Here is a 12,001-nt window from a genome sequence, read left to right as displayed (position 1 = left end):
GTCAAAACACTGAGATGCTGTTGCTAAGAAAATGGATACCTTTAAGATCACATTTGACTGACAGCTGATTTGGTCAGACTCTGAAGATGAGACAACGCTAAATTCCCAAACTGTCATCACCACTTAGCAGCTTTTCAGTCAACAGCTGTGACGACTTGCTCTGCTGTGCAGAGAGTGGGCGGAGCTCGTTACTCTGACGTAGCAACAAGCTGCTTGTTAAGAAACTATAATTAGGAACTGCGAACATTAAACCATATTAAATCACGACCCAATTTATTAGTTTCTTACTTTATGTATTTAACTGTTGTATAAAAGCAATAGAACACTCAAGGTCGTGTGTTATCGCGTATAACATCATCATGATAACACACTCCCTTTTGTGTTCTGTTTAATTATTGACCTAAGGCTCCATGCGACACTGCGATAAATCAGTATTACAAATGCAATAACGGTAACCTGGCCCAGGATATAATACCAGCAAGCATTTAGGCATCCTTCGCCGTGATCACAGTCCTGTGAAGGACTCACGATCACTCTCGGCTGTGCGAGCCAACGTTGGGCTGCTGCACAGATTGTTAATTTCCTTTACGAATGCATTTCCTTTTATAACCGTTCCAGCCTCAAATCCCCGGTGCCTCTTAAAACTCCAGTAATACGCTAAAACGTAACACTAGCATGTCTTTTTTTTTTTTTTCTTCATGGACGAGTCCCTGTTGCTGTGTGTGACTCATATTCACACACTTCATAAATCCCTTTTCCCATGACTCTTAATTCAAAAGAATCCTATTAGCTAGATGTGTGCATTTTTAAAAGCATTAGGCCCTCGCTCGGTGCCCCCACATTGTTAAAAAGCGGACCATCTCCACACACAGGCGTGCCCAAACACCGCAGCACTTAGCGCGCTGAGGCCCAGGGGTCAAGCCAAGTCAGAGGTCGTGGAATGCTTGGGAAGATGTCGTGCAAAGCTGTGGCGGAAGCGGGCGTGTCTGTGTTGTGTTTGGATTGAGATGAAGCAGGTGTTGAAGGTGTGAGTGCTGAGTAAACTCTCTCTCGCCTCTAGCCCCTTCTGAGGAAACAGGATAAGGGGCTTTAATTGAATTTCAGCCCCCTTTTGTTCAGGTCTTGCGATGCAAAGTCTTTGTGTCCCCCGCTCCCCTAAGAGGATGAATTTGGAGCTTGAGGATTTTGACCTCATTTTCAGGACAGCGAAGACGAGAGGAGCTCTTTCCCCCCCTGTTGTTCTCGTCTTAATGTAAAATAGATCCCCCTCGATATGAAAGAGATGCCCCTCTTTTAAAGCTCAGGCTGTCCCCACCCCAACGAGGATGAAGCACCTGTGAATTCAGGCACTCATGATGACAAAAAAAATAAATAATGTTCCCGTTATTTTACTCACGACATGCTGAAGGAAAAAAATCTCTCCTCGCTCGCACCTAATCCTCTGTGCGCCATGGGGCGCAGAGAGTTGCCGAGGGCAACAAGCTATGACAGATCTCTAGCAATGCTGAGGGTTAGTGAAAGCAGCCTGAGCCTCTGTCTGTGTGTACTGCACAAACAAGAGCTGCAGCCCAGATTTAAAAGGCCTCATCCAGCACTCATACTGATCCAGCTGTTTCACCAGCTCATAAAAAGATACCCGGTGTCCCAGACAGTGGGGTTAAAATAATAATTCAACCGAATGTTGGTACAGTTTTCCCCTCACCTCTGTTGTAGACTTGTTTTGGTGCTTAAAGTTTGCTTTTTTGAAGTTACAAGGTTAAAGCAGCGAACAAGCCTTTGAGTTATCTCACATAGATGCGCTTATGTGGGTTTGGTGATACTGCATGGCACAGTGTTAACTATAAGACTGAGCAAATATGCATTGCTTAGGAGGAAGGGGCAGTTGTGGCCTTTTAGTAGCCTTTTAAATTTTTTGCTCAGTTCTTTAGGTAATACTGTAGATGCCTATAACATAAAGTAAAGGGAGACTTGCATAAATAATATTTTCCTTCCAGTCCAGCATCAAAATGCCTGTAAGCATGAAATGCAGCAGTTGTTTAGTTGTAAAACTGTAATTATTGTAATGTATTCAGTTCTAATTGTAGTAGTTCCAACCACACCATCAGCACATTGTCACTGTTGGGACATCTCCATTGTTATAGTTGTTTAATATATATATATATATATATATATATATATATATATATATATATATATATATATATATATAGAGAGAGAGAGAGAGAGAGAGAGAGAGACATCTTTCCAAGTTATTTTGGGCTGTTTTTTTGCTCCATTCATCATGAAATTTACGCACAATGTAAAGGGCAACAGGTCCTTTGAAATCGTGTCAAAAGCTGAAAAATTACAAAAATGGAGATACGAGGTTTTCTTCTGACAGCAGCGATATGCCATTGGAATAAAATGTTGTATCTCCAAAATGATCATCTTACAAGAGAAAGGAAAAACATACTGTGCTTAATGTCAATAGAACCAGATTTTTTACAAGTAATTTTGGGCAATTTCTTTTGTGATCTTTTTCAAGTCATATTGTAAAAAAAAAAAATTATATATTTCTTGATGTTTCAGTTTCATGATGATCAGACTACATCAGGTTACATTAACGTTTGTTGTTAAGAAAAGTTTTTTTCTCCTGTGAAGCTGCTATTTTGGAGATATGAGGTTTTGTCCTGACAGCACTGATATGGTCGTAGTATGAGAGGAGACTGCAGGAAGGGAGAAAACATGAAGTTGGACTGGCGTTTTGGATGAAGGCCCCACCTTGATGAACAGCAGTAAGATTGAGAAATAGGACTTTGTCATGCGAAAACTTCATTGGAAATGAAGGTAGAGATGAAAATGAAGTTTGGAAGAGGGAGGAGCTTCAGCTGTGGTCCTCCCCCTAATCTTCAGTTATTCCGTAACTACATATTGTTCTGCTGGACGCTATCATTCTCCTGATACTCATTTAATTTTGTTCTCTACAGAGGACATGCTGCTATAGACGAACAAAACCGTCACTTTGCAGGTTTTATTATTTTATTTTATATATATTATTTTTATTTTATTATTATTTTATTTATTTATAAAGTTGCTTTTTTTCTGATACTCTAAATGCTTAAATGGTAGGAAATATAAGAACTCAGAATTCCTGGGTCTCGGGAGGATAAAGTGCCAGTACCTTTGCAGGAGAACTCTACTTTTCAAGGCTCAAATGCTGTCATTGTGGTGGTGCCCTTTACTCAGGGAACAATTGTACCATATTCCACTGTAGTTATTACTTCAAGTTGCATCGACGCCATGCACCCTGTCTTGTTTTTGTCTTCTCTATCCACCCTGTCTTCTATTTTAAGAGGTACAAAATGCACACTTTTTCCTAGGAAAGGCCTCAGTGGGCCTGATTAATCAATATCTTCTTAAGTTTAGGAAGAGATATGTTCCTGAGAAAGGTCCTTAGAAAAAGTCTACTTCAGATTCATGACATGTTCTCAATCCGCAGAATTGTTCACACCTTTGTGTTCTTGAGTGTGTGCGGATTCTGTTCTTAAGAACAAACCTCGAATAAGAAAACACTAGTAAATATCAGAATGCTTGTGAAACTGTGTGAGTGGGTTTTAAGAAGTTTCTTCTTAATAATGAGTGAAGTGAAGTGAGTGAAGCCCAAAGTATTCTATGGCTAAAACTCAAGATACACATTTAGAGCTGTAGGACCACGTTGTCACATTGTTTGTAGACATAAATCTACCCTGAATGTGACCTGTCGCGGATGAAATAGCAGTGAATAGAGTCGTGTGGTATTAGCGATGACTACCTTGATTACCTGTATTTTGAAGTCTTTTCTGATGATAATTATAAGTATGTATGGGAGAATCTGAAGGATTAAGCTTTGTTGAATTAAAAGAGGGATTTTTGTTACATATCCTCAGTAAAATAACAAGCCTAGTGCTATGAATCATTCTACTGATCCAATAAAAACATAAGCCTACCAATGGATTAAATTAAACCCAATTTTATAACATGACCACGTATTTACTGCCTTTTTGATGCCATTTTCAACAAATTTGACACCATTATGTGTTTTTGTTTTTTGTTATTATTCAGTGCGTGTGCGTGGCCCATGTGGAATGGCATGGTCGTAAAGAGAGCCGTGTTCCCATGCATGTGTAAATATCAACTGAAATGATTTTAGCACATTTTTTGATGCAGGAACACTGATGGAACTGTTGTTTTCTATTGATCCATCCATGTTTTTGTGTGTCACATGTTTGCAGAGTGATTAGGGCCTGATAGGCTTCTCAGAAGCTCATCTTCTCTAATGGGTGCCACAAAATCCAATTTTCATGCTACTATATATCACTCAGTCACCATCGCCCTATTGTATAACTATCGCTCATTTCGGCCCCTCCACCCCCCCTCCTTGCTTTTGTTTTCTTTTTTCCCCCTCCTTCATCTGACTGATAAATGGAGCTCTCCTGGAGATGGTCCATTCAGCCGCCTGGCTGGGGTGCTGGCTGTGAAGCCAGAAACACACGTCTCTGCTCTAATCCCTGCAGCCCCCCGCCCATACCCAGACCTTCATGACATGTCTTTCATTCATTCATCTAGTCCAACAGTTTTTTCTTCTCTCAGTTTGAAGGAGTTTCTGAAGGACCCATTTATGTGGTGTCTGAAAGCGAGGCTGGGACAGCGCTGATAACTCGCATGATAAACTGTGAAAATATTCCGTTTGAACATTTCATGGCATGTCTGTTCTGTCTCACTACCCCCCTAAAAAAAACGTTAAAACTGCCCTGCACCAGTCCTTAATATTTAATCAAAAAACCCTGATCTGAGTATGTTGTATCCCTTTTTGTTCAATTAAGAAACTGCAGTTTAAAATCGGAGCATTAAGTTCTACATTTATATGGAATATAATTGTAGAGGCTTTCATGGCCTCTACGCCTTTGTGGAAGGAGCAGCCAATGAAAAAGGGAAGGGCATTTTTCTGTACTCTGGAAAAGTGGGAGATGGAGGCCAAGAAAGAGAGAGAGAGAGATAGAAAATGAACCCAGCTCCACTTAAAGAACTCCTTTCACTCGGCTCCTTGAATCAGAGCTCAGAGCGAGGGCTTCAAAATCAATAAGAAACAAGCAACCGAATGAGCAAAAATGGCCCCCTCTCCCTCCATCATCTCCCCTCTCTCGCTGCTCTCTTCTCTCTTGCCTCTCTCTCTTCCCTCTCCTTCTGATCGATGAGGGAAAAACCGGGCTATGATCAAACCCGTCAGGCTTCCGGCCGTTCTCAGCTCAACAGTAGCCCCGTACGGTGAGGTGATTAATAGATGGATCGGCTGCTGCTGCCACCATGGCATCCCTAAAGTGGTGGCAAAGGGGGCGGAGGTAATATTTATCTAAATTCCAATTACCCTGGTGTGAACTGTTTGATGTTGTGCTTGGGTCCGCTCTCGGCAGGCAGTGGGAGCTCTCTGCATTTCAAACACTTGAGACTGAGAGATGTCCCCGCCCCGCCAGTGGCCGTCTGGACCCCTGGCTCTCTCAGAAGTCACCTGAGGTGAGAGCTGGCATGTGTAAGAGAGAATCAGATGACAGTGCAGCACACAGCCCTGAAACGTTTTTCTGCTGCTGCTGTTTACTTTTCTGTCAACTCTGTCTCCTCAGATGCTCTGTCCTCGGTACCATCTGATATATATATAATATGATAAGGTAGCCACAGCTATCAGAAATCTGCCTGGTAGACTGGCTTTGCAAGTCAAACTTCCATGCAGCTAGTTGCGTGCTTTGAGTTGCCTGCAACATCATTTCCGTGCAACTTGACGGTTATGTGAAGCAATTAAAAAACTATCAAAGCTGCAGGCAACAAATGCAGTTTCTCCACTAAATAAGCAGCCCTTATTTTTTAGACACTGTGTCATTTTTGCCTTGAAATGAGTTGTTTATGAGTTCAATGAGGTGCACATCCTGATCTTCTCTTCTGCAGTGATTTTCATCCTTTTGTTCCCAGATGAATCTGAGCTCTGTGTAAATTAGGGGGAATCAAGAGAGGAGAAACCGAATCTCACTATGCAGATCATGTTAAGAGCATGCTAAAGAAGAAGAAGTGGTGGAACAAGAGTTCATTTAAACAGCTGTTAGCTTTAGCTGAATAGTTAACACAGCTGGATACAGAAGCACTAGCTTTGAGAAACTGCTTATTGTTAAACTAACAAAAGGAAAAACTACGAACCCAAAGGAGGGCCTCCATTTAGACCTCCCAGTTCGTTTTCAGATCCACTGCAAATAACGCTTTGAAAGTATATAGCAGTGCATTATCGTTGTTTTCATTGCTGTTCCGTGAAACTTGCGTCATTATGTTATTAAACACTTGCAACTGTTGAGGCTGAGTTTCCAATGAGCTGTGGGACACTTCACATTAAGCAGCTCAAGTGCAATTTAGTTTTATGTAGGTTTCAAGCAAATAAAGTTATGTGAAAGTTTTACCACCAAAATCACATTCACATTCTGATTGGCTAGCTGGGTTTTCATGTGCACACAGTGCTGGGCATTTTTAATCTGTCTTGGAAATAAACTTTTGTTTAGAAACTCAATTACTAGGTAGTCCAAAGTAAGGATGAAACAGTTATTCGACATTGTCAGTAATATAGACAATAATAAATCGTTGACAAATATTTCCACTGCCCAGAGTTAAATCCAAGCTAGAGTGAGTTGGCAACCTATGTGAGCAGATAATGAAAGAAAGAGAGCAGTTTTGGCTGAAAGTTGACAAAAAGTCTTAGACATCGTAGTTTTCCACAGGAACACAGTCAAACAGCCCCTTCCTGTTAATGTTGGCAGTTTCTGACCACATTAAGCAGCAGAACCTACCAGACAACTTTATGATAGCCAGAGCTCTGGCTTGAGAGCCAACTGTCAAACCTGTAGAACAGAGTCCAGAGCCCAGTACCATCCATCCATTGTCTCTGGCTTGAACCAGTCTGAACAGGATGCATATGCACTGGTTAGTTTAATGAAGAAGACCAGAATATCCACAGCTCATAACAGAGAACAAGAGAATGAGACACAGTAATATGGAGACTAGACATCAATTATAAATGTGATTAAGGGAAAGTGTTGAAATACACATGCAGTGAGAGGAAAAATGGCTCAGAGCAGATTAATGCAATGCAAGTATGTAAAAATGTCAGAATGAGTCTCCGGGTGGAAATGGGTGAATCTGATGACCCTATATTGATTGATTGTTTGCCGTGAAAGTCTCTCTGATCAAAATACACCTCGTCCTCATGGAATACATTATGTGTGCCATGTGAGTGAGTGTTGCTAAGGATACAATAACAGTATAAATGCTTGTGAAGTCCATGATGAAAGCTGTAAAGTTTTCTTGGTCTTTCTTTAGTCTGAAGACATTCTGTGAACATAGACATACTTGATGTCACCAGTCACTTTTTCACAGATTGTAAAGTGCTAATCTGGTTTCAGCAGCCCTGTGTGTGAGCTGCGTCTAGGCGACGCGTGGCCCGTTATTTCTTCGACACCTATGTACTCTGTGTGCGAGCCGAGCCCAGGAAAGTTGACCCCGTTTCTATAAACAGTAGAAAGGCCAGGGGAAGGCTGGAGGTTTTATTGTGGGTAGAGCAGTCTCTGGCTTCTGTCGGGATGGCAGACTATTTTGTTTTACTGGCCAATTCTGGAGTGGGACTCCTCTGTGTTTTGACTTGCCCTGAATGCAGGGCACTTGGTGTCAGGCACTGGAGTAAGTACCCGTGGAGACGAGCCCTGGCCCGTGTGTTTTTTTCCCCATAAATGGAAGATCTTAATGAGCAGAGAGCCGTGCAGTTCATGCTGGATGACCCAAGGAGGACGTTTGCTTCTAAGGAATGATCTTAAACACTCAGTCACCCCCTCTCTCAGACGGCCTATGAAAGCTGGCGCAGGGGCGTAACTTTCCGCGAAACGATGCCCGTCTTTGACATACCCTCTGTTGCTAAATAGGCCTTTATGAGGCTTGTGCAACTGTTACTTCCATGAAAAGCAGCACTGTATACAGTATATTAATTACCCTGCCACAGGTGCGCAACCACAGGATCCACTTACTGAACCTTTCAATCCCATCATGCCATGGGAGAATGCAGATGGTAGTTCCTGGAGATAAAGTGATGTGATAAGCCATTATGTTGTTCAACTGTAACCTTCATGAAATGAAATACTGTAAAGTATATTAATTACTAAATTCACTTTCTATGAAAAGCGATGCTATATACAGTGTATTAATTACCACTCCACAGGTGAGCAGCTGCGGGAGACGATTTCCAAACTGTTCAATCTCATCATGATGTGGAATGGCGGGAAATATGCAGATGGTGGTGGTTGGAGACAACGTGATGTGATAAGACACTGCGCTAGAGCTGTGAGGATTACTAGTGTTGAAATGTCTGGTCTCGCTGTGATTCAGTTCATTTATTTATTCATTTCTTTAGAAAACATCTTGGAATCTCACGTTTTACCACAAGTTTGATGTAGCTATGTTGGTAGGATGCAGATATTGTATATAAAAATATTTTGAATATACAAATATGACTGCACAAACTACTTTGTTCAGTAGTGTAATATAGAGACAAACAATTGAATTTGTTAGTTAAAACCATAAAAAATTCTTAGTGGAATTTTTGTAACAACCCTTTTTTTCAAAGCGTCCATAGTAGTGCAGGCTGATTGTGCAGTCCATGTTGCCATGATCCCTAGATCCCTCTCTGATTCCTTTTTTACAATAAGCCTTTAAAAGACTTTTAAAGTGATATCTTGTGCACCTTTAATGGAGTGCACATTGGTGGGAGACTTCCAGATAAACAACCAGGAAACAGTGGGAGTGGAAGTGCTCCAAAGCGAGCCTCGAGGGCCGCTTGAACCCTAGAATCCACAAGCTCTATGAATAAGAACAAGAATAGAAGGCTAAAATTATGGAATCATCGGCTGTAGAATCTGAAAAAAATGCACTTCTTAGGGTACAAATGTTGTCACTGGAGTGCTACTCTCAAGAGTAAGTCTTCAGTGCATTTACTTAGCATATATAATTCCTCACATTGCAGTGAGATATTTTAACTTGGTTCCATGCCCTCTCATTGTTTTTGTTTTGTACTTATAAAAGTTATGTAAAAGTAAAAATGTGCACCTTTAACCAGGGAAAGTGAACATAGTTAGCTTGGTGAAAGCTGCACTATGTAATATTCGGGGATATGGAGACATCTCTGGCGGAAATGTGTTATTGCATGCAATGTCCAAAAGATTGTTTTGTACCATTGGTTGTGTTTGTACCTTAGGGGACAAAAATTTTTCTGCACAGTATTATTGCCAGCAGTTTTCATGTTTCAGTTAATGAACACAGGGTTATCATGACATAAATAAGGCTATTCAATTATTAGAATCGATAAATAACTTCAGATGTCCACTCATATTACTTTAACAAAAAAATCTTTCTTTAGAGTCAAATTTGAGCAAATTAGACAAACGTGATTAACCACATCTAACCGTGAAAGTGTGACGAAATGCAGTAAATTATAATCATTTGACTGCAATGTTTACGTTTGAACGTTTTTTGTTAAAAATGAGCTCCTACTTATCACAACTTTCCAGAATCGATGCATTTGAATCGCCACAGTGAATTACGAAGCATCGACGCATCTTTACACCTCTTTGGCCGACGGCTGCCAAGCGCGACACTACAGCTGGTGCTGCATGCATTGACAAACTGCGGATTCGGTCCGTCAGATTCCGGAACCTTCTGTCCCGCTGCTGGTTGACTCATGTGCTCCGGCTTGGCCGGCGACTTGTGACACCCAATATGGCAGCCTTCGACTAATTGATGCCACCTTGTCAACACTAATTACTGCGAGTGCGGCTACGAGGATGCTGCTAATTAACGGACTAACGATGTTTGTCACTTCGGGCCGACCCAGATATTTAGGAGAAGGCCCAAGCTGGTTGCATCTGGTCTGCTTTCCTCCACTCTGCTTCTTTGCCTCCTGTCTCCTCTGTGTTTCTGTCTTTGTCTCCATTTCAGCATTAATGCGGTTTACTTAGGCTCTCATTGCCGCCTCTTGTCACTCTTCCATCAGTATTGATGAGGACAGAGATGCGGGCTGCTGCCTTTTTGTCTGTTTGCTAGGGGAGGGAAAATAGGTGAGCTGGCTGTGGTTGTCAGAAGCGCTCTGCTGATTTTTTTTTCCATTCCTCTCTCTCTCTCTCTCTCTCTCCCTTTCTTTTTTCGACTCCATCACTTCAAAGATGTTTTGGATTTGACATTTTTAGAGCTCCTTTTTACCAAGCATGCTCACTACTCTAATTATCAGTACAAGGAAACAAAGGAGCCGCTAATGATGAAGTAGTGGGGGTTTGCGAGTGTGCATAAGTGTGTACGCGGACGCTCGCACGTGAGTGTTTGTGCGTCTGTGTGTAAGTATGGAGATCATTGTGTCATTAAAATGTATTTATTTTAATTTTTCCATGGAATCTTGAACTGAATTTCTGCCGTCTTGCTGTTGCAAGCACATCTAAAACTCGTTTTCTGGGTCAGCTAAAAGCACTCAGAACCTACGAGACGAATGAGCAAATTAGACTGCCGCAGAATGCCACATCTGTCAGGAACGCAGCGAGGAGAATTCTTTCAGCCAAAGCCATTCCTCAATTCTATTACCATTAAAAAACAACAAAAAAAATGCTTATTGGTTAAAAGCACTCACCTAAATCGAATTTCTCTTTCTTTTCATCTCAGATCCGAGTGGATGGCATTCCTCCGCCTGCCCAGAACGCCCTGCTGTACGAGACGGTCACAGTTGCAGAGGGGAACCCGATTCTGCGCGACATGGTGTTCAGTCCCGATTACCAGTACATCTACCTGCTGAGCGATAAACAGGTAACATCTGCTTCTTCCTGGATCGCCAGCAGCGTCCAGATTGCAATAACATATCACATTGCATAGCGCGCACTGTTATTAAGATGTGTCCAGCAGTATTAACCTGGACACTGTTAGAAATTAAGGTTCTGTGCAGGTACGTTTTTTTTTTTTTGTTCATCAAGGTACAAACAATGTAAATGTACCTTGAAAGGTACAACAGTGGTTTTTAAGTCCAATTCTGTAGCTTAAAAACTTTTTTCTGGGTGAAAAGTTTATATTTGTACCTTTTCATAATGGTTTGAGACAGAACGATACCTGGAGACGAGACAAGGTCTGTGGAGTCAGTACAATTTAGAAAATATAATTACAATGGATTATGGTACAGTAATTTCCCTGACTAAAGGTACTGTACCCTTGAGGGAACCACTCCAGTGACAAGAGGGGTACTGCATACCTTTTTTCTGAGAGTGTACAAGTTGACAGTGATGACAAAAGCATGTTGGCAGATTATATGAATTTTTTTCTCATTCCTGCTTCATTGATAGAAAGGAAAGGTGTACAAATTCTGGAACTATTAAACTTTCAATCCATATCACCAGTGTTTGTTAGTAGAAGAGATGTTTGGTTATAGTTTTTGTTTTTTTTGAGTACTTGTTTTGCGAAAAACCCATCATCTTTTAAATTTAATGAAATGGAATGTCTAACAGGAATAGGACTGGGTGATAATACGCTAGCAGTAATTATCACGATACAACTGTCCTCTTCAGGAATATAAGAAATGTTTGATAAATGATATAATAAACCATATAGTAGACCATTCTCACACTTCTGTGTTTTAACGCCCTGGTGGCATTTTCTACTGCAAGGAAAAGCGATGCTACTCTGCTGTCACCACGAGAGGGCGCACTTCCAAGTTTTTCGACATGAGTAGAGAGGGAGGGGAATAGACTTTGCCGATGTTTGAAATGTGGGGTTAGACGTTCCCTGTTTGAGCGGAGCGATCGATGATCTGTTCTCCTGTTACCGAGTGTGAGTGACGAGATAAATGATGTAACTGTATTGACCTACAGCGAACTCACTTCTAACCTCTCAGGAGCAAAAAGGTCAGCCTTTAAACCTGAAAGAAAGGACTTTCTCA

At 41.3% G+C, this 12,001-nt stretch overlaps 1 protein-coding gene across 1 annotated transcript in view; it reads left to right on the top strand.

The window, feature by feature from the left end:
• plxna3 (plexin A3) overlaps positions 1-12,001 on the top strand; it is a 239,305-nt gene that overhangs the window by 84,292 nt on the left and 143,012 nt on the right. Inside the window, exon 4 of the mRNA XM_037535912.1 lies at positions 10,741-10,881. Coding sequence (XP_037391809.1) covers positions 10,741-10,881 — 141 coding nt within the window. The remainder of the gene's footprint in view (positions 1-10,740; positions 10,882-12,001) is intronic.

This window comes from Pygocentrus nattereri, chromosome 28, assembly GCF_015220715.1.
Source record: "Pygocentrus nattereri isolate fPygNat1 chromosome 28, fPygNat1.pri, whole genome shotgun sequence".
Taxonomy (NCBI): Eukaryota; Metazoa; Chordata; class Actinopteri; order Characiformes; family Serrasalmidae; genus Pygocentrus; species Pygocentrus nattereri.
The sequence above is the reverse complement of the archived record's forward strand: the minus strand, read 5'-3'. Positions and strand labels throughout refer to the sequence as shown.